Source organism: Oncorhynchus nerka, linkage group LG15 (assembly GCF_034236695.1).
Source record: "Oncorhynchus nerka isolate Pitt River linkage group LG15, Oner_Uvic_2.0, whole genome shotgun sequence".
NCBI classification, from domain to species: Eukaryota; Metazoa; Chordata; class Actinopteri; order Salmoniformes; family Salmonidae; genus Oncorhynchus; species Oncorhynchus nerka.
In genome coordinates, this window is record NC_088410.1 from 33,597,503 (window position 1) to 33,621,256 (window position 23,754).

The window sequence follows — 23,754 nt, forward strand, 5'->3', positions numbered from 1 at the left end:
CTAATGTGGGTTTGATGGAATCCTTGTACATGCTAGCCTTGCAGTATAGCAGACTCAACAGCTCGCTCTCTCTCACTCTCTAGCCCTCTCTCTCTCTCTATCTAGTGTGTGTGTGTGTGTGTGTGTGTGTGTGTGTGTGTGTGTGTGTGTGTGTGTGTGTGTGTGTGTGTGTGTGTGTGTGTGTGTGTGTGTGTGTGTGTGTGTGTTGAAAGCAGATGAAAGCAAACAAGGCCGGGGCCTTTTATTAGCCGTTCAAAAGTTTAGGGTCACTTAGAAATTTCCTTGTGCTTTTCTTTCAAAAATGTTTTGTCCATTAAAATAACATCAAATTGATCAGAAATACAGTGTAGACTTTGTTAAGGTTGGCCTTCTAGGCAGAGTTGCAAAGAAAACACCATATCTCAGACTGGCCAATAAAAAGAAAAGATTAAGATGGGCAAAAGAACACAGACACTGGACAGAGGAACTCTGCCTAGAAGGAGTCACCTCTTCACTGTTGTCACCTCTTCACCTCTTCACTGTTGACGTTGAGACTGGTGTTTTGCGGGTACTATTTAATGAAGCTGCCAGTTGAGGACTTGTGAGACGTCTGTTTCTCAAACTAGACACTCTAATGTACTTGTCCTCTTGCTCAGTTGTGCACCGGGGTCTTCCACTCCACTCACTCCACTCACTTTCTATTCTGGTTAGAGCCAGTTTGCGCTGTTCTGTGAAAAGAGTAGTACACAGTGTTGTACGCGATCTACAGTTTCTTGGCAATTTCTAGCATGGAATAGCCTTAATTTCTCAGAACAAGAATAGACTGACAAGTTTCAGAAGAAAATTCTTTGTTTCTGGACATTTTGACCCTGTAATCGAACCCACACATGCTGATGCTCCAGATACTCAACTCATCTAAAGGCCAGTTTTATTGCTTCTTTAAATCAGGACAACAGTTTTCAGCTGTGCTAACATAATTGCAAAAGGGTTTTCTAATGATCAATTAGCTTTTTAAAATGATAAACTTGGATTAGCTAACATAACGTGCCATTGGAACACAGGCGTGATGGTTGCTGATAATGGGCCTCTGTAGATATTCCATAAAAAATTAGCCGTTTCCAGCTACAATAGTCATTTACAACATTAACAATGTCTACACTGTATTTCTGATCAATTTGATGTTATTTTAATGGACAAGAAAATGTGCCTTTCTTTCACTAACAAGGACATTTCTAAGTGATCCCAAACCTTTGAACAGTAGTGTATATATCTATTTATATGGGGGTTATTTGGCTCTGTTAGGTAACACAGCTGGGAAGTATCCTAACACTGTAAAACTGAGGGGAAACAAGCCACTAGATAAACACCTTAAACAAACCTCTGACCACAAATTCCAACAGTTTATCTACTTTGCGGCCGCTGTTCAAACAACAGGCGCATGGGTCTTTCAAAAGTGTGTGTGTGTGTGTGTGTGTGTGTGTGTGTGTGTGTGTGTGTGTGTGTGTGTGTGTGTGTGTGCGCAGATGAAAGCAAACAAGGCCAGGGTTATTGTAACCTTGAAGAGCAACATACAAGCTGAGGTCTGAGGTGAGTCAGGAGCAGAGTTGGAGGGATCGTGTAGCATTGCTGGAGTGCAGCACAGTCCCCGAGGAAGTAATACAGTGTGTGTATATGGAGGAGGATTAGAAATGGACTGCACGAACGTCATGTCTTCAGGGTAGCGAGAGAAGAACAAGTCGGGCTAGGGATTTTCCTGACCATGTGACCAAGGTCAGAGTTTATCCTGTTCTGTTTACACAGTCAGGAAGAAGTCGGTCCCTAAAATGAACTCCAAACTGGCCTTTTTCTGCCTATACCATGTCTCCTATGTGGTGCCATGAGATTATGAGTTCATGTCAATAGTGTAAAGGGGCTACCTCTCTCCGTCTGCTTTCCTTCACCTACACTGATCTAATCCTAGTGGGAATTTACTATCCCTTATCCGGTTCCCTCAGATGAGTGTGGACGGAGAGGAGACAAGGAGAGGAATCCACTTTGGACTAGAGAGATGCACCCAGGGCCTCAGCTGTTTTCATCTGGTTGCATGCATCCTCACATGCTGTCTCCATCTGCACCACAGGGGAGCAGAGCAGCCTCGGCTACAGCTCAACAGGAAGTCGCTTGTTTCTCTCCTTCCCAGATAAGCTTGGCCAGATGTTCTCTCCCTCCTCCTCCGCTGTCCTTCTTCATCCCTTCTTTATCCCTTCTTCCATCTCTCTGGGTGGGAGGCTGTATGTCTGTGTGAGTCACTCTCTCTGCTGAGTCATTGAGGTGACTTGGTTAATCAGCTCCATGTGTTCTAATCACTGTGTGGGCCTCCTCCAATCAGACCTGACCTCTAGTCCAATCAGAGAGCTCCCCTCTGGGGCTGTGCCTGCATGGGTCTCCAGTTGCCTGTTCGGCCCACACAGTTATTTATACGAATCTGGCCTCAAAATGGCCTCCAGAAGTGGGGTAAATGACAAAACAAACAGAATGACAAACAAAGCTCTGGAGAAATGTTCAGCCAACGGAGCAACAGCCGCGTAAGAGCTGGGTCATTTAATAAGGTTCTGGCACAATAATTCAAATGTTTGTTTGCAACTGCAAAACAAGGATGTGGCTCCAGGGTCTCATCTCGTTATCGTGGCATGTAATCAAGATAAGGACGGAAGTCAATGTGATCTCTCACCCACAGAGCTTCTCTTTGCCAAAAAGGTATTCTGAGGTCTATTAGCTGAAGGGCTGAAGAGCTGGACTCGGATCAGTTGCTATGGTCATGAGCGTACACTAGTAATCGAAGGATGACTGTTCTAGGACGTCTATTTCTATGGGCCGGTGACTTAGTTATTTTGCAATGAATTGGAGCACTGAAATAGACTCAGTCAATGAGCAAAGCTTGAGTTCCAATTAGAATTTGCCCATTATGACAGGGTGATTATCCCGAACTAGCTGCTTTTCCACAGAACTAACTAAATGTATGGCGGTCATTGATTCAGTCACATTTGATCTCTGGGTTCTCACAAGACAAGGGAAAGCAAACAAACAAACAAACAAACAAACAACGTTTGTGCTGCAGTGTTTTACGCTGCGGATGAACAAATCATGGACAAATCAGTGCATACTGCAGAACCTGCCCTACATTGAATCAGAAACCACATGCAACTGCCTAGCTTCAATATGAGTATTTTCTTGGGAGAATAAACAGACACAGCCTCAACCGAAGAGCATGCTGGTGATGATCTGTATTAGTTCAGGAGAAGACAACATACTCTCTCATATCTATCTCCCACTGAGACCGGATGCCAATAGGGCCAGGTGCACAAACCATGTGGTCCAATACATACACAAACCACCGAAACCATGACAGGAAGGTAGGCGTTTGTGCTGAATATGAGAAAACAACATCTCTTGGGCCTCGCATCAGCTTGCAAATGTGGGGGGAAAAAAGCTTGTTGGATTAAGTGCAGTACGGAGATGTTTCTCTTTCCATCTTTCCACCCGCTTGAGATAAAACAAATGTTCTCTTAACTCCAGCAATCGGATAAGAAAGAAGCGTGTTGTTTCAGCGTTGAAAGGATTGTGTCTTTTATTGTGTGAATGCAGATTTCTGATAGACACAATTCCACAGATGGATAGCCCTACGCAACAAGTGAATGTAGCTATGAAACCAAAAGAAAATACCACACTAATGTATTTCAGTGTATGTAGACATGATGAAAAACCAAGCTCTGCAGTTATTGCATGCAACAAGTGAACGTATGAGACCAAAAGGAAATCACACATTGTACTCTTCTACAGTTCATAATGTTTTGAATTAAAGTCGACAGGGCTGTTTCCCATAGAATGTTTCATACTGAGTCTAATGACTCTATGGGATGGTATTCATTTGTTATCTGGGACATATTCCTTTAGTCATGGGGCTGTGAGAGGCAGGCATTAATGTGATGGATGGAGACTCATTGTAGCCCAGGAGGAGAAGGAGCCAGGAGGAGAGATGACCCAGTGTCCTCCTCACAGTACAAACACACACACACACACACACACACACACACACACACACACACACACACACACACACACACACAGGGAGAGACACACTGCCCTGGGAGGGAAGGGACAGATAGAAATCAACACACATACACACCCCTTCACTGAATACACATTTGTTACAAAAACATATATTTCCTTTTCAAGCACGTGCAAACTGTCACACATGTTCTGTTTAATATTTCCGTTTCCACCTCTTACACACACTCACTTTTCCTGACAAACACATACACCCCTTTCTCCCATTTCCAACTGCCCCCCCCCCCCTACACATATATACACACACACTGGCTGTGTCCAGCACATTCACAATGCTCCCCATTCAACTCTCCCTGAATGAGGGGTGTGGCATGCCTGCTGCTGGCCGCCTGGCTGGGGTGTAGAGTGGTGGGTCATGTGACCAGGCTGTGGGGGAGGGGCCTGGGAGCAGAAGCAGAGCCTGCCCAGCTGGAGCAGAAATCAGGGTGGTTGAGAGGAAAGAGAGGAGGAAGAGAGAAAGTGAGGCTGGGGTGAGTGTCTCTGGTTTTCTGTTCATTCATAACATGCTACGGCTTCTTGTTTCTCTGACCGTGTGTGATTTCCTTCTGTAGAGAAGCTGGAGGAGTGATAGAAAGGGAAAGAGGAGTAGTTCAATGTGTGCGAGTGTGTGTTTGGTGTGTGTCAAAGTTAGTTTGCCAGGTGTCCTGTCTGGACTGGGTTTTGGAGCTGAAGCGTGTAGTGTGTGACAGCTGTATTTGTCAGGGATTGGAAAGGTGTCAATATTCAGACCAGACCTTTTTCTATCTGTCTTTCTCTTGTTCCATTGTGCTTTCTGGGGGGCTGCTGCTCCCCCTCCTTTAGGTTACCCCCCCCTCCTTTAGGTTACCCCCCCCTGTTTCTCATCCCCCACTGTCTTCTCCCTCTTCCTTTGTCTACTCGGCTCCATTCAGATTGAATAATCAATCTGCTAAAATGGATGGGGGGAGTCCTAATTGCTCCCTGTGTTTTTAAGGTCCCTGGTATGTTTCTCTCTTTTTTTCTTTTCTTTTTTTTTTATCCCATCAGCGATTGTTTTAGCTTGACTTTGATACATTACAGTGGATTAGTAAGTAAGATGTAGAGGCCAACTTTTCGACATGATTTAATTTTGGCAACCCCATGCATCTGCTCTCTGGTGGATTGCTGTAGCAAGTTCAAGGTGAGTTGAAGCGTCAGGACACATTTTCTGCATGAGACTTTTTTTTCAACAGAAGAGCGGACCATTCCTTCCAACCCAGCCCCTCCGCTTCACTTGCCGCCTCAAGAGAGAACGAACCATGTTTGTGCCCCACCTTATGTGACTGACCATGTTCCGTTCCCTGTTTCTGCTGTTGAAATATCAAACATATTGCTTCCATTTGCAGTAGTTCCAGCTTTGGTCACATGACCTCCATTTTACCCAGCCTTCAACAGGTTGTATTGTACACAATCCACCAATGGACAACTATAATTGAAGACAGTAGAACAAGACGCAGCAGTGTAGCATGTAGTCAGATGTTCTAGATGTCCTTGCCTTGGTGTCTGCCACACTGTATCCCTATATGGCCAAGGAGTGACACTGTTAGCTTAACTGCAGTCAACATTAGTGTGTGTGTGTGTGTGTGTGTGTGTGTGTGTGTGTGTGTGTGTGTGTGTGTGTGTGTGTGCGTGGACACAACAGCTATGCTGCGAAGACAAGAGAATTGGTCTCAGCACCACTGTAACAGATGTGACCGTACTTCGTAGCCCTCTTGCGTTTTTAAAGAAAGAAATGCCCCGCCAGCGGTCCCAATTGATTGGTGTTTATTCTGGCGATGGACACAAAGAAGCACATTAGATGTGCAGGACAACAGTATGTTGATGGCTGTAGATTTGTGATTCCACTGTTACCGTGGAAACAACTGCATTAGCAGGGGCTAATCTCGAGCTAGCTAACTCACTCTTACAGCAATAACATACAAAAGCATATCCCAGACTTCCCCCAATATCTAACAGGTACCGTACACAGACACTGAGTATACCACACATTAGCCTTCCTAATATTGAGGTCACACACTTTTGCACTCAGAACAGCCTCAATTCGATGGGGCGTGGACTCTACGATGTGTTGAAAGCGTTCCACAAGGGATGCTGTTCCACAAGGGATGCTGTTCAACAGGGATGCTGGCCCATGTTGACTCCAATGCTTCCCACAGGTGTCAAATTGGCTGGATGTCCTTGGGGTGGTAGACCATTCTTGATACACATGGGGAAACTGTTGTGTGAAAAACCCAGCAGCGTTGCAGTTCTTGACACAAACCGGGTGCGCCTGGCACCTACTACCATATGCTGTTCAAAGGCACTTAGATTTTCATGGTCTTGCCCATTCCCACTCTGAAAGGCACACATACACAATCCATGGCTCAACTGTCTCAAGGCTTAAAAATCCATGTTTAACCGGTCTCTTCTACACTGATTTGATGTGGATTTAGCAAGTAACATCAAAAATGGGTCATAGCTTTCACCTGGTCAGTCTGTCATGGAAGGAGCAGGTGCTCATAATGTTTTGTATACTCAGTGTGTATACACATCAGGACAGGTACATAGTGAACTCTTACACATTGTAAATATGAAAGTAGAATATTCTATTTCAGGACGTGACCTACCGCTTGCGTGTCAATATCAGACCCGGAAGAATTTACGTTCGACATCTCCCACTATCTGCAAGCATGGCCAATGACATAACACCTTGTTGATATGTAAACTCAACCAACAAATAGGAATACAGAAACCTCAAATACGTATTTCTGCAGTGTCAAGAGGGAACATAACCAACCCTGTTCCACGTGTTTAGTCCATTTATTTCACCGACGCTTTAGAGTAGGAGACACTGACCTAATATTAAAACCTATTAAGCTGTAATGTGTTTACAGCTTCCAGGCTAGCCGCTACAGTTATTAGCCATCAACACAATAAACCAACCGTTAATTAGCTACATTAGCCCACAAGGGAGTAGTTGCATTGTGATTACAGTGTAACCTTTCGCTAATACGTCCGCCATTATTTCATGCTTTCGTTACTATTCAGCTCACAGGGAAGGTGGCAGGACTGAACGTGGCTCGGCTCACACACCGTAGCAAAACACCTTACAACGGGAAAGCAAAGAAATCTGTCCCATTTCACTCTATTAAAATAAATAGGTCATGTTTTCCCTCTAATGAGCCAGACCCTGTTCGGGTGACTATCCTGGGGGTAGAGAGCTCTTAAGAGGTGGATATGTGGCCTGTTATGCCTTAAACAGCCTCTCCTTTTCTCATCCAATGACAGAGGAGTCCATCCTCCAGACCCCACTGCGAGGTTAACACTACTGTTAGTGTATGTGAGAGGTGGGTGGAAGGAGGACAAGATGGGGAGGACGTGAGCAGGGAGGAACGGTAAACGTGTCATTTCCTGTTATAGGCGAAAGTTGTTGGTGTGCAGGGCGAGACAGCGAGGGGCCCGTGGCAGCATGTGCACAGCAGGCTATGGGCCCCCTGCCTTATGACCGCTACACCGAGTCATGATGACAACGACATGATAGGACGTCCGTCATGATTGTTTTTAACAGTACCGGGTGATGAAGTACACATGGTCCTCGTTGGCGCGCTGTTCGTCAACAACACATGCTTGCTATCTATTGACTCCATTTACAGTGTCAATGTATCAGTCTGAATTATTTTTTATTTTTTTTAGAGGAATAGCTTCTGGGTTATGTGTAACCTTTGCTTGACATTAGCTAGCCAGTCATTGCAGCCGTCATTAATTCCTCAGTGCTCTCTCTAGATCACAATCGGAGACTATTAGGTCTAGCTCTGGTGTAGCGGGATTTCTTCCTTCGATTCCCGTACGTCCTCTTTGCTGGCCTCCTCTGTTTGTGCTGCCTGAAGGGTACAGCCAACAGTCTGCTTGAACCCTGTTGTGTGATGACTCTTACGTAGTGGAACACGGTCAGGTCATTAACAGGGAAATTAGATCAATGTTTCTGGCCCTGTAGAACACACTACTTAGGAGATATGAGCAAACAACTTGATTCATGTCCAGACATCTGTAAACCCTTTTTTCTTAAGTCTATTTAAGCCCCTTATTAACGCTTAAAGGAATATTAATTTGACTTCTGTGGTTGTTGTTGGCAATGGGAGTGATCATAATTGCATATCTTCCAATAACAAAATGTGTGGAAATATAAAGGGGGCAGCTGGCTAATAAAACTAATTGGAAACACATTTTTATGTGTAGCTAATTGCAGCATGAAATGAAACGAAAATCTTGGAAAAATATTCCCCACCGTGTCTTCTCAGGCCTTGTCTCAGGGCACCTTATCGTCTCATTCCTCCACTCTGAACGTAATTACATTTTCCTCTTATAAGGAAGAGTAACAGTTTTCAGTGGGGATAAAATATTTTTTAAAACCACCCAACTTCCCACTTCATGGTTGTGTGTCTGCCATACACCAGTTCCCCCAGTTCCCTATAATGCTGCTCTGGATGACTCTGTGGCTGGGTTCCTTTCAGTCTGTCTTCCCTCTTTCTCAGAGGCCTGTAGGGTTTTATAGTGTTGTGGTAGGTTTATGACTTAAAGCAGCTGGTTCTCACACAGTGTCCGACATGGCACTCAACAGCACAATAATGGCTGCACTTCTGCTGGGCCTTTCTCTCCTTTCTCATATACTCCATCTCTAGTTGATGCTTTCTCTCGCTCTCCGTCTTTCACCTTGTCATTGTCTTTGTAGCATGGGCCTCCCTTTATATTTTCCTCAACTTTGTTTCCTTCTCTCCATTTTTCTCACTCGCTGTATTTACAGCATGGGCCTGCCTCGCCTCTCATGCCCTCTATTCTCTCCCTCCATCCCTCTCTCTCTCTCTCTCTCTCACTCTGCCACTGTCTCTGTGGTGGGTAAAGGGGGCAGGTCATTATCGTTTGTGTTCCAGAAGTTCCCGTGTGGAAAGCTGTCTTTTAACACAATCTGCTTTGGGCCGCGCAGGGCCAAAGGTCACATTCTCAGGGGGCCGACGAGTGACGGCAGGAGTGAAGGATGAAGTGAGCCGGTAGCATTTTTCACCCACCTTCATCTGAAGCGTGTGTGTGTGTGTGTGTGTGTGTGTGCTGTCCACCGTTCTATTCTTCAAGCCCACTATCACATGCTATGGTGTTATTGCAGTAAAGCGGCACGTTGACCTTCTTAATCAGCTGGTTCCCTTTGGTTCAAAGGACGGATGGGAGATTGAGTGAGTGGGATATCCTCTTGGATGTACACTACAGAACAGTTACGTATATCCCCCTAGTGTACCTAGCCTCATCTCTACGGACTGTTTCAGCCTTCCATTGACCCCCAGGTGTTTACCAACCGAAACATTGCCTATTTATCTCAATCACACAGATCCCATAGTTCACCCTTCCTGTATTATGCTTAATGCTAAAATGTTTGTTCTATTCTACTGAGCCATTTACTTTATTTTTTATATTGTATTAGTTGCAAATAAGCATTTTTGTTGGACGGTGTGTGTACCCTGTTTATCCTGTACATATGACAAATACAACTTGAAACACTGTACTTGACTTGCTCCTCTTGGGAAACAGGATGTCCAGCATTGCTCTCCACTTTTTTTCTGCTTGAGGACTTTTACAGTACCCAGTGTGGGTTTAACCAAACAGGAGTAGTGACCAGATAATCTCCTACCTTACAATCGGAATGTTTCTTGATACCCAAGTTCAATCAAGTACATGTCTCACTGATTGAACAGCAGAGACAGAATGCAATATGGAATGTTATTAAATAGTTTGGGGTAATTTAATCCAAGTTTACTGGAGGACAACTTAATTTGAACTAAGACTATAACTGAATTTTTCCAGTGTAATATACGTTCAGCAAATCCCCTTATTGTTTGGGATACTTTTAAATGTACCTTCAGGGGTCTTTCATCCAATAATAAAAAGGAATTTTCTGGCTTAAGAGACAAGACTAAGAAGGGAAATCCCTAAACTAATAGTACAGGTAAATAGCAATAACAATGATACTACAGAGATGCAAAATAAGTTAGAGGAAACAAAAAGAACTTGAGGAACTTATTCAAGAACGATCTAATGTAATCTATTACAAAAAAATAAAGAAAACTGGATGGAATATGGAGAAAAATGCACAAAATTCTTCCTGAATCTCCAATACAAGAACGCTAACAAAAATAATTTGCAGAAACTCGTTACTGAAGACTGAGTCATCTATGATTGTCTGAATTATATTTTAAAAGAGGAAGCTAATTATTCTAGGCAGATGTTCTCTTTTCCGTCTCATCCTCTCCCACTGAATGAAGATTATTATAAGGATTTTTTTCCAAATGAATGTAAAACATGGAAAATTCACAAATGTACAGAATGATCCGTGGAAGAGGATGAGACCAAATTACAGAGGAAGAACTTTTTGAGGCTATTTAATCCTTTCAGTTTGGAAAAACCCCAGGGCTTGATGGCATACCGGTAGAGTATGATATACTAAAGCTCCATTGTTAGATTGTTTTAACTATTCCTATAGAAATGGTAGTCTGTCAGGTACTCAGCAGGGAGGTCTGATTTGTATATTATTAAAACTAGACCCAGATGGAAAATATAAAGACCCAGTGTATCTAAAAAACTGGAGGCCCCTTACACTTCAATGTTGTGATGCAAAAATACTAGCGAAATGTATAACACTCATTGTTCATCCTGATCAGACAGTTTTTTTTACATGGGCGATACATTTAGAGATAATATACGACAACTACTAGAAATAATGGAACATCATGAAACCTATAAGAAGCCAGGAATGGTATTTATAGCGGATTTTGAAAAGGCATTTGATAATGTAAGCCTGGATTTTTTTCACTTTCAGTAATTCTCTTATAAAATGGGAGAAAATAATGTATTGCAACCCCAGGTGTAAAATAATAAATAACGGCTACATCTCCGAGTTAATTGTCAAGAGGAGTTAAACAAGGGTGCCCGCTGTCACCATATATATTCGTTATGGCCATCAAAATGCTAGCTATTAAAATCAGATCCAATAACAACATTAGAGGATTAGAAATCTAAGGCTTAAAAACAAAGGTGTCCATGTATATGCCGATGACACAAATGTTATATTAATTAACCCTAAATGGTTCTCAAGTAGATTACTAAGAAAAGCTCATCCATTTTTTTTAAATGGCCTTTTTGCCTTTTGTGCAGATCGCCATGTCTCATTTTCGAATCATTGAAAATTATACTTTTTTCAAAGTATCTTTTTCAAACAAGCATTGCAGAGCTGGCTACAATTTCATCCCCCTGAAAATATATAAAATATTACAACAAATATTATGGCTGAACTCAAATGTGCTGGTTGATAAAATACCTGTATTTATGGAAAATATGTTAGTGTATTTTTGTTCTTAAATTATATTGTAAATTGGAACGGTGGAGTTATGTCCTTCTTGGAGTAATCATAATTGTACGGGAAGGCCTGCTCAATCCAAGAGTACAACCAATTGATTACAGCATTATCCCAAAAATGGAGGAGGCACGTGGCAATGGAAGGAGTTAGGGAACTGGTCTGTCTGCCCAATATAAAGAATCAAAACTGGAGGAGGTAGGGAACTGGTCTGTCTGCCCAATATAAAATATCAAAACTGGCAGAGGAATAAAAATAGCATATAGGAAAGTATACCAGTTTCATTTGAGGACCAGGATGTTGACAACTGTGCCATACAGATTGCAAAATAGTTGGGAAGAGATTTTTGATGTACCGATTCCATGGTAGAGGGTGTATATAAAACAACGCAAGAAGCACAAAATGTTGAATTTCAGCCAAATTATTATATAGAATTCTTGCCACCAACAAAATGTTGAATTATTTGGGGCATAAAATCATCGAAGCTCTGCAGATTTTGTTGTGAGGATACAGAATCAACACACCATTTTATTTAGGTATTTCCCTCAAGTAGCCTGTTTCTGGTCTCAGGTTCAGGAATGGCTGAAAATGCACCGCATTGATGTCAAATTGACCCTACAAATAGAACTGTTAGGAGATCTGGAGAGACCGGGTCAGTCAATTACTAATTCTCTTAGTAAAAGTATTTATCTTCAACTCACAATTTGTGGATTCTATTCGATTATATAGATTGAAATTGTACGTTAAACATCACAGCATAGTTGAAAGATATATGTTGCGTAGAAACCCGACGTGGGTGGCCAGCAGAGATAGATGGGATGGGCTGAGGGAAGCTGAGGGTTGGTATGTGGAATTAGAGACAAGTGGGAGTGGAGTTGTTGTGTGGGAGATAAAAGTAAAAACATAATAATAATTCTAACATAATTACAAGAACGTTTGAATGACACTGAGGGTTAGTTTTTTTTTTAAAGCTAATGCCAGTTTGCCTGAGGCTGATGCCGTGCAGGTGTACACATGCATATACACACACTCTCATTCAAATAAACGCTTACAAGAACACACACATACATGTAATATTGCCAGACATGCACACAAACATATACAGTTGACATTGCTGTTAAGATTTTCGGTTTCCTTGATGTCCTTTTGTTTTAAATGTATTATTATTATTATTTTTTTTGCATTGTTGATTGCTGTTCTGTCTTTTTCTTTTTTCTCTTTAGTTCATTCTCTTGGTTGGTGGAGTTCTTTGGGGTAGGGAATGGTTTTGTTTTTTTAAATACATTTTTTTCTTCTTGGTGGGGGGGGGGTGCTGTGGGAGGGGTCTCGCTGGGTTGAGGGACAGCTATTGGGGAACTGTGAAGGGATCACGTTTTTTGGCCTGGTGGTAGATCGGTCAACGTTCCCTTGAGCAAGGCATTGACCCTGGATGCTTCTGTGTGTCACTCTGAATGGGAGTCTGTTGGATGACTGGTATGATATAGTTGTTGAGCGGTAGCCCTTTGCTGTGCAGCTGGCATCGAACCCAGAAAGGAGTTCCAATGACGGGCCTGAAGGTTATTATAGCTGGTGGTGGTGGTGGTGGGGAGGTGGGTGGTAGTCAAACTGTTGCTGAAAAACAGGAAGTGAGAGAACATGGGTAAGTTGACATAAATACACCCCAAGATTTACACCCCTTGGTTCAGAGAGAGGAAAGTGATAATTGCAAGAGTGAGGCCATAGGTTAAACAGCAAGTTTTTGGGCCGTGTTTATAGGCTGTAAGGTAATTGGGTGAATGACATTCCACACATGACTAATAGGAAGAGCAGAACAAAACGCCATGCTGATGAAGATACGTTTTGTATTCATTCCCACTATACCGAATAATAGGAAAACGAGTGAATTGTGTTAGGCTGCATTCAGACCAGCCTTTCTGATTAAACTTTTGTAAATTACTTTACAATACTCTACTCTATTTAGTCTACAATGCCTCTTGCATGCGTGTCTTGTACAGTAAGCTATACAGAGGAGGAGTTGCTCTTAGGGCAATAGTGACTACTGCAATATGTCCAATAGTAGGATCCGGTGCCATCCTGCCGTGCCTGTCCGTCAGCCCTCTCTCACACTGCCCCATGTAATCCTACCATCCACATATCTGCTCAAGACAGCAGAAGGCATACAATTTAACGATTTAACGAGAGAGAGAGACAGCCGCCAAAGCTATGGAAATGTAATCTCCTGTAAAATAGAGGGGGGTGGGGTGAATAAGAGAGATGGAGGGGGAGAGAGAGAGTCAGACCATTTGGTCGGTACAGGGCAGAGACCCTAGCCTGGTCCCAGATCTGTTTGTGCTGTCTTGCCAACTCCAAGTCCTGGTGTGACAATGACACACATGGAGTTGGCAAGACAGAACAAACAGATCTGGGACCAGGCTACTGGGACATTAAAAGAGCAGACCGTGTTGTTAAGGGGATCGGTAACTGTGTGTGACCAAGAAGCGGATGATGCCTAGGCTTCCTCCCAAAGACATCCTTGGCATCCATGTGTTAAAGGGTTGTAGAGAAGGCATATACTGTCTCTTATCTGAGCCATGCAAATAGAATCTGTCACAATGTGTGTTGCACCAATTATGAGGAAGCAGCTTAACTGTTGTAATCTTCTCAGAAGTCCAGAGACCTTCAAAGTGGATTGGATGACTGGTGCTGTGGAGTTCTCATTCTTTATGACCCGTTGTCTTGTGAAGAGACATGTTGTCCTGGACCAGAGCTCTCTCTCTTTCTCTCCCACAGACCAGTCCTGGATGGACCAGCTTAATCATTGGCCACACAATTCAAACAGCATGGCCCAACATCAGGCCAAATTAGAAGTCGTGCAGGAGATGAATCATTGTCATGGTCTCTCTCATCCATGTTTCCCTTCTCTGTGGTATCCAGAGTTCTGGTATCATCAAAGGTTGGATTTGCCTCAAAGAACGGAGAAAGAAAAAAATCACTTTGTCATGTAATTTATAACAGAAAGGCAACTAAAGAGGTTGAGGTTTAATTGGAAAAGTTCTGGAGTCTTCTATGGGTTTTGAACAAGGTTCCGCCGAATTGTATTGTATTGTATTATATTTAATATATAGAAACCAAAACAAACCGAAAGCACATCGCTCCGCAATCAACCAACCCATTGCTTCATAACTCTACAAACAAGATTTGAATGAAATTCATAGTATGAATTACACTCCTTGAATATTGTATTTGGATCAGGATGTGCCGGATATTATGAATGTTTGAACGGCAGAATGAAAGCAGAACAATATTTGGTTATGGGTGCATGTAAATGATCCTCCGGTGCAGACTGTGGGCAGATTGTATCCGAATGGGATGTGGGAGAGATTCCTGAGAGAACACATTCCTTTGGGAACGCCGTGTTGGCTGGCCAGGAGCACCGGGTGGGCACAGGGTGCATGTAGGGTAAGGGGATTGCTTTTCAACGAGGAGAATTGGAATTTCAGTTTACTGACTGAAGTGAATTGGAATTGACCCCAACTCTTGAAGGGAGTGGGGAATGTGGTGGCTGTGCTTTTTAAGATGGTTTGATACGCTATAGTAGTACTAGTGCAGCACTGCTGTCAGCTGGCATGATTAACAGGGAAACTGGGGGATTATTGTTAAGGTCTTGAAATGGTCAGTGAGGTTGTCATTTGAAATGAATCAGCAGTGCTTGTTTTTTTTTTTAAACACGTTGATTTTTATAGTCTTCAGGTGGCGTATGAGTTGACTCATTTCTCATTGATGTCTCTTTCGCTGTCTCGTCTAGGCCTCTTCCGTTGTGTCTCTACTGACAAACAGGAAACCATGAATCTACCACAGAGCCTGAAACCTCACATATGGGGTTGAGAAATGTAGCTTGTGAGCAATCCTTACTAGAGAACACAGATATACATATCTCTGTATGAGCCCGTATTAACATTCATTATACATGACAGTAGAGGTTAGATGTGGCACGCAGACACTGGTACTATCCCATACCATAACCGCCACCAATGCAGTCCCGATCATACCGTGTAGCATAATTTAGCTTTCAACATTCAGATCTCAACCGCTTCGTTACACAAGATAATTGAACTTCTAAACATCTTATTTCCACCCTTGTTCGTTCATGTCTTTTTAAATAGAATCCTCCTCATTTGACCAAGGTGCTGGGTGTCCCCATTGATCTCGGATGAGTGTGCACATGGTCCCCATTGATCTAGGATGAGTGTGCACATGGTCCCCATTGATCTAGGATGAGTGTCCACATGGTCCCCATTGATCTAGGATGAGTGTCCACATGGTCCCCATTGATCTAGGATGAGTGTCCACATGGTCCCCATTGATCTAGGATGAGTGTCCACATGGTCCCCATTGATCTCGGATGAGTGTGCACATGGTCCCCATTGATCTAGGATGAGTGTGCACATGGTCCCCATTGATCTAGGATGAGTGTCCACATGGTCCCCATTGATCTAGGATGAGTGTCCACATGGTCCCCATTGATCTAGGATGAGTGTCCACATGGTCCCCATTGATCTAGGATGAGTGTCCACATGGTCCCCATTGATCTAGGATGAGTGTCCACATGGTCCCCATTGATCTAGGATGAGTGTCCACATGGTCCCCATTGATCTAGGATGAGTGTCCACATGGTCCCCATTGATCTCGGATGAGTGTCCACATGGTCCCCATTGATCTCGGATGAGTGTCCACATGGTCCCCATTGATCTCGGATGAGTGTCCACATGGTCCCCATTGATCTCGGATGAGTGTCCACATGGTCCCCATTGATCTCGGATGAGTGTCCACATGGTCCCCATTGATCTAGGATGAGTGTCCACATGGTCCCCATTGATCTAGGATGAGTGTAACGAACCAGTGTTTAGATGAAACAGAGGTGGTTCTCAATGGAGCAAATCTGGATGTGTAGTCTGGAAACAGCAGCTGTTAGGGTCTCATCCATCCATCCATTCATTCATCCATGCATGCAAGGAAAATGAGGATGGACTGAACCCTTAAACTCCACCATGTCCATTCTGCAAAGCTCCACATTCTTTCCCTTAATACTTAAATCTCTTTTCACACTCAAGTCAGAAATGTCAGTTAGCCTTTTTTCAACCCCAGTCGTAACAGTTGTCTGTTTTCAGAGTTCTGGTAAAAACACTGTGAATGGTAGTCAGTTGGAAAGGGTTAAGAAAGTGGAAGAAATCATTTGATGTTGTGTTTTGAGGGTTTATTCTGGGGTCAGCTAGGTGTTTTTACAGGTCAAATATCTTATTTCTTTTGAATAAGCAACAGATGCTTTTTTGGGGGGCTCAAGGGCCCTTCGTCTTCAGTTTGGATGCAACGTGTATTGGAGAGGGCTTCACATCAAATTAGGGTAATTTAGCGTGAGCTAAGTTTAGAATGTCATAGTTTCACTGGTCAGTTTTAATCAGGTGAATCAGCCAGAGACCCAGCAGGCTTCAAAGGCTACCAGAGCTCTGTATAAAACATTTTTATGCCTGTCTGCTATTCTGACTCATAAAAAGAAGGCAAGGCTTTCTATAAAAGTTTGATGGGGCCCCATCTATTGGATCTTCAAACGCCAATGTTTTTCTTGTAGCTCATAAATTATGAGGAAGGTGAAATGTTTCGCTACACCCGCAACAGCATGTGTATGTGACCAATCAGATTTGATCAGTGGTCACTGTTGAGGAGAGGGAAACTGATGGTTCTCGTCTGTTGTGCCAGTCCAGCCGGAACAGAGAATTCAGACAGCAGATTCCCAGTCTGGTTAAGCCACAGCCATCAGCACCCTATTTTCTCCTTGCTCTCTCGCTGTGTGTGTGTGTGTGTGTGTGTGTGTGGTCTCTTTACATTTACATTTAAGTCATTTAGCAGACGCTCTTATCCAGAGCGACTTACAAATTGGTGCTTTCACCTTATGACATCCAGTGGAACAGCCACTTTACAATAGTGCATCTAGGTCTTTTAAGGGGGGGAGGGAGGGGGGGGGGAGAAGGATTACTTTATCCTATCCTAGGTATTCCTTAAAGAGGTGGGGTTTCAGGTGTCTCCGGAAGGTGGTGATTGACTCCGCTGTCCTGGCATCGTGAGGGAGTTTGTTCCACCATTGGGGGGCCAGAGCAGCGAACAGTTTTGACTGGGCTGAGCGGGAACTGTACTTCCTCAGTGGTAGGGAGGCGAGCAGGCCAGAGGTGGATGAACGCAGTGCCCTTGTTTGGGTGTATTCTTAGAGAACCCAGACGTTACCCACCAGATGGCACAGGGGGAGCTGGCATTGTGGTACCCAGGCATGGGATGGCTTATAGACCCTTAATATGTCATTAGTGCTGGTTTGTGTCCTGTCTCTTAGAGAGGCTGCTTCCTGCACAGTAGGGTCCGTACTCTTTTAAAAAAAAAAAAAATTGAATTTTTTGTTAACCCTTATTTTACCAGATAAGTTGACTGAACACATCTAATTTATAGCAATGACCTGGGGAATAGTTATGGGGGGGATACATGAGCCAATTGGAAGCTAGGGATGATTAGATGGCCATGATGGTATGAGGGCCAGATTGGGAACTTAGCCAGGACATCGGGGTTAACACCCCTACTCTTATGTGCCATGACCACAGAGAGTCAGGACACCCATTTAACGTCCCATCTGAAATGTTTATTTTTATTTAACCTTTTATTTATTTAAGGCGGCACCCTACACAGGACAATGTCCCCAATCACTGCCCTGGGGCATTGGGATATTTATTTTTGTTGGGACCAGAGGGAAAGGTGCCTCCTACTGGCCCTCCAACATCATCTGGTCTCCCGACCAGCACCAACCCTACTTAGCTTCAGAGGCAAACCAGCAATGGGATGCAGGGTGATATGCTGCACGCAGGCAGGCAGGTAGTTAGGCACATGACACCACAACATCAACAAAGGCCCTGTACATGCCATTGTGTCATGCTTTCCCTCCCCCTTTAACACAAAGGAGTTGAGTGCTTTGCCGGTTGAGGGAATACAAAAACAAAACCCAATACTCTGACGGTGATGTGCGTAGATTGATGACGGTAAAGAGGAACGGATTTGTCTTCTATAAAGTTCATGTTCCCAGGACGTTTCAGCCAAGCCGCTCTGTGGTGTCTTAGCCTCCGTCTATCATCACAGGGTCTGGGAAAGTGAAGGTTGAGACTGCAGCTCCACACAGATACTGGCAAGTGAAGGTGTGGTCCAACTCAACCGGCACCACCTACCCATTCTCTTCTATTGGGGTGTCTCAATCTGACTATTAGTGGAGGAGAAAAGGACATTCAGTTCAGAGATTCACAGTCGTTCAGATATTCATTCTGGGGTGAGGGTTTAGAAGTAAGTTTTTTTTTAAATTATTATTATTTGTATTAATTTCACCTTTATTTAACCAGGTAGGCTAGTTGAGAACACCTTTATTTAACCAGGTAGGCTAGTTGAGAACACCTTTATTTAACCAGGTAGGCTAGTTGAGAACACCTTTATTTAACCAGGTAGGCTAGTTGAGAACACCTTTATTTAACCAGGTAGGCTAGTTGAGAACACCTTTATTTAACCAGGTAGGCTAGTTGAGAACACCTTTATTTAACCAGGTAGGCTAGTTGAGAACACCTTTATTTAACCAGGTAGGCTAGTTGAGAACACCTTTATTTAACCAGGTAGGCTAGTTGAGAACACCTTTATTTAACCAGGTAGGCTAGTTGAGAACACCTTTATTTAACCAGGTAGGCTAGTTGAGAACACCTTTATTTAACCAGGTAGGCTAGTTGAGAACACCTTTATTTAACCAGGTAGGCTAGTTGAGAACACCTTTATTTAACCAGGTAGGCTAGTTGAGAACACCTTTATTTAACCAGGTAGGCTAGTTGAGAACACCTTTATTTAACCAGGTAGGCTAGTTGAGAACACCTTTATTTAACCAGGTAGGCTAGTTGAGAACACCTTTATTTAACCAGGTAGGCTAGTTGAGAACACCTTTATTTAACCAGGTAGGCTAGTTGAGAACACCTTTATTTAACCAGGTAGGCTAGTTGAGAACACCTTTATTTAACCAGGTAGGCTAGTTGAGAACACCTTTATTTAACCAGGTAGGCTAGTTGAGAACACCTTTATTTAACCAGGTAGGCTAGTTGAGAACACCTTTATTTAACCAGGTAGGCTAGTTGAGAACACCTTTATTTAACCAGGTAGGCTTGTTGAGAACACCTTTATTTAACCAGGTAGGCTAGTTGAGAACACCTTTATTTAACCAGGTAGGCTAGTTGAGAACACCTTTATTTAACCAGGTAGGCTAGTTGAGAACACCTTTATTTAACCAGGTAGGCTAAGGCTAGTTGAGAACACCTTTATTTAACCAGGTAGGCTAGTTGAGAACACCTTTATTTAACCAGGTAGGCTAGTTGAGAACACCTTTATTTAACCAGGTAGGCTAGTTGAGAACACCTTTATTTAACCAGGTAGGCTAGTTGAGAACACCTTTATTTAACCAGGTAGGCTAGTTGAGAACAAGTTCTCATTTACAACTGCGACCTGGCCAAGATAAAGTAACATGGAATACACAAGGAATAAACAAACAGTCTATATACATTGTGTGCAAATAAGGTAAGACAAGGGAGGTAAGGCAATAAATAGGTCATGGTGGCGAAGTAATTACAATATAGCAATTAAACACTGGAGTGATAGATGTGCAGAAGATGAATGTGCAAGTAGAGATACTGGGGGTGCTAAAGAGCAATATAAATACAGTATGTGGATGAGGTAGGTAGATGGGCTGTTTACAGGTGGGCTATGTACAGGTGCAGTGATCTGTGAGCTGCTCTGACAGCTGTTGCTTAAAGCTAGTGAGGTAGATATTAGTCTCCAGCTTCAGTGATTGTTGCAGTTCGTTCCAGTCATTGGCAGCAGAGAACTGGAAGGAAAGGTGACCAAAGGAGGAATTGGCTTTGGGGGTGACCAGTGAAATATACCTGCTGGAGCGAGTGCTACAGGTGGGTGCTGCTATGGTGACCAGTGAGCTGAGATAAGGCGGGGCTTTACCGAGCAAAGACTTATAGATGACATGGAGCCAGTGGGTTTGGCGACGAGTATGAAGCGAGGGTCAGCCAACGAGAGCGTACAGGTCGCACTGATGGGTAGTATATGGGGCTTTGGTGACAAAACGGATGGCACTGTGATAGACTGCATCCAATTTGTTGAGTAGAGTGTTGGAGGCTATTTTGTAAATGACATCGTCGAGGATCGGTAGGATGGTCAGTTTTACGAGGGTATGTTTGGCAGCATGAGTGAAGGATGCTTTGTTGCAAAATAGGAATCCGATTCTAGATTTAATTTTGGATTGGAGATGCTTAATGTGAGTCTGGAAGGAGCGTTTACAGTCTAACCAGATACCTAGGTATTTGTAGTTGTCCACATATTCTGAGTCAGAACTGTCCAGAGTAGTGATGCTGGACGGGCGGGCTGTTGCGGGCAGCGATCGGTTGAAGAGCATGCATTTAATTTTACTTGCAGTTGGAGGCCACAGAAGGAGAGTTGTATGGCATTAAGGTGAATCAGAGAATCACCAGCAGCAAGAGTGACATAATTGATGTATACAGAGAAGAGTCGGCCTGAGGATTGAACCCTGTGGCACCCCCATAGAGACTGCCAGAGGTCCGGACAACAGGCCCTCCAATTTGACACACTGAACTCTGTCTGAGAAGTAGTTGGTGAACCAGGCGAGGCAGTCAATTGAGAAACCAAGGCTGTTGAATCTGCTGATAAGAATGAGGTGATTGACGGAGTCGAAAGCCTTGGCCAGGTCGATGAATATGGCTGCACAGTAATGTCTCTTATCCATTGTGGTTATGATATCATTTAGGACCTTCAGTGTGGCTGAGGTGCACCGATGACCAGTTCTGAAACCAGATTACCTAGCGGAGAAGGTACGGTGGGATTCGAAATGGTCGGTGATCTGTTTAACTTGGTTTTAGAAGACCTTAGAAAGGCAGGGTAGGATAGATTTAGGTCTGTAGTAGTTTGGGTCTAGAGTGTCTCCCCCTTTGAAGAGGGGGATGACCGCAGCAGTTTTCCAATCTTTGGGGATCTCAGACGATACGAATGAGGTTGAACAAGCTAGTAATAGGGGTTGCAACAATTTCGGGAGATGACTTTAGGAAGAGAGGCTCCAGATTGTCTAGCCCTGCTGATTTGTAGTGGTCCAGATTTTGCAGCTCTTTCAGAACATCGGCTATCTGGATTTGGGTGAAGGAGAAATAGGGGAGGCTTGGGCGGGTGGCTGTGGGGGGTGCAGGGCTGTTGACCGGGGTAGGAGTAGCCAGGTGGAAAGCATGTCCAGCCGTAGAAAAATGCTTATTGAAATTCTCAATTATAGTGGATTTATTGGTGGTGACAGTGTTTCCTAGCCTCAGTGCAGTGGGCAGCTGGGAGGAGGTGCTCTTATTCTCCATGGACTTTACAGTGTCCCAGAACCTTTTTTGAGTGTGTGCTACAAGTTTCTGTTTGAAAAAGCTAGCCTTAGCTTTCCTAACTGCCTGTGTATATTGGTTCCTGTGTAGGTGATGTATGCGTGTGTGGTAGTCACTGGACGAGGGTCCAGGTTCGGCCCTGAAATTCTAGCTCCGATAGACCAGTTGGGAACACTGTGTTTATTAAAAGTTTATTTGCAGCACTTTTCCCAGGGCTTCCTTGTGGAAGGTCTGGGCCTTCCTAGTCCAAATAAAAGAAAGCTCCTTCTGTAGTCGTTCCACAAAATGGTTCCGTATTGTGTAGAAAGCCATTGGAGAAGATTCTATACGTGACATTGAATTTAGTGTCCGATCTGAGGCAGCATGTTTTATGGGCACACTCCCAACTGCCGTTATCAGACATGAACAGGAAATAACAATGACTTCCCGTGTGCAAGGTGGAGGAAAACGCAACACTTGAATCATCAGGCAATGCCAGCTAAAGCGAGACGATGTAGATGCGATTGTGATGAACAGGAAACCCAGAGACTGCGGTGAAGGTTTCACTGTAAAGACTGACGTGGCTGTTGATACTCATCCATATTCATCAGGTCAACATGCACACACAGCTGCAGGGGGGTTAGAATGACGTGTCACAGACAGCCAGAGCTGACGTTGTCAAACTCCAAAAGGGAGTTCTACTTTCTCTCCTACTGTGAGTGAACTGTATGGACACACAACTAGAATGTAAAGCACTGGAAACGACAGCCACAGTTCCCCCGTATCCGGAGCACGTTCATCGTGGTCCGTGTTAACAGCGTGTACATTGGTCTTGAAGATTGTCTGTGGATCTTCTGCTCGCATGTTTGAATTCATTCACGGCTATTTTTGGCGGCTGTGACATGTCTCTGTCTGTGGTTTGGAGTGTCTGTAAACCTTGAGCAGTAGATGATACCACAGCACGCTGTCAAAGGAATATCACACCCAACTATCTCCTCCCACCCCTCCAGGGCTAACGTGTGTGTGTGTGTGTGTGTGTGTGTGTACATGCGACAGTTGATAGCAGCTTGTTGTCTGTTTAGTAGGCTCGTCCAGACACTGCTTTGGCAGTTAGCCTTGCTACAATTGGCAGTCACACCTTCTCTTCAGCAACTTTGGACTATTTTAGGTCTACGTCAGCGTAGACTGTACTTTTCATCTACCTGCCTCCCAGTCACTCACTCAGGTGAGTTGTAACTGCTACTATTCTACAACACGAGTCTGTGTACCTTTTTTTTTTTTTTTTGTAATTTGAAATATTGTGAGAACTACATACACTTTACAGCTGCAGCTTGCCACCATTGTTCACCATAACACAGTAAAATGAATGGTTATCGTAAGACACGCACGTACATCTTCAGATTTAGGTGGTGTAGGGAGCGGATGTGTTTGTCTGCTTTTCTGTGTGTCATTTATTGGGCTAAAGTCTCTATAGGTTGTTGGCTGCCTCGCTCAGTTTAATTCCACAGGGATCTGTGTTTGTCTCTTTTAGACGGGGGGGGGGGGGGGGGTTCTGAGTCACTTCATGTAATGATTTGTGTCGGTGTATGAGTGTCTTGTCCTGTGGCTACAGTTGGACTCTTGTTAGAGTGACTTATTGTGTGAGGTGGAGTTGTTAACCGTGTTGATACTGCTGAAGCATAGCATCCATTATTCCTCAAACATGCCACCACTGTTGTGTAGAATCAGTTTGATAACTTACATTTGTCCGGTGTAGTTTGCGTTCAGTACAGCTGGAATTCAGCGAACATTCGTGATATCTACTCATTGATCAGCAGCTACAGTGACGAGTAGGATGGAAAATAT

The 23,754-nt window shown here is 43.7% G+C and overlaps 1 protein-coding gene across 6 annotated transcripts in view; it reads left to right on the top strand.

Annotated features, from left to right (window-relative positions):
- Nucleotides 1-23,754, top strand: part of LOC115142457 (septin-9-like) — an 89,770-nt gene that overhangs the window by 47,425 nt on the left and 18,591 nt on the right. The window contains exon 1 of one of the 6 annotated variants that reach the window (XM_029681943.2): nt 4,452-4,556. The exons of 4 other annotated variants lie outside the window; for them this stretch is intronic. Coding sequence is in view for 1 of the 2 variants with exons in the window: in XM_029681940.2 (XP_029537800.2) it covers nt 22,957-23,134 (178 nt within the window). In the remaining variant the exon portion in view is untranslated. Of the gene's footprint in view, nt 1-4,451; nt 4,557-22,939; nt 23,135-23,754 lie in introns of those variants that run through there. One more of the 6 variants, XM_029681940.2, reaches the window with a different exon arrangement.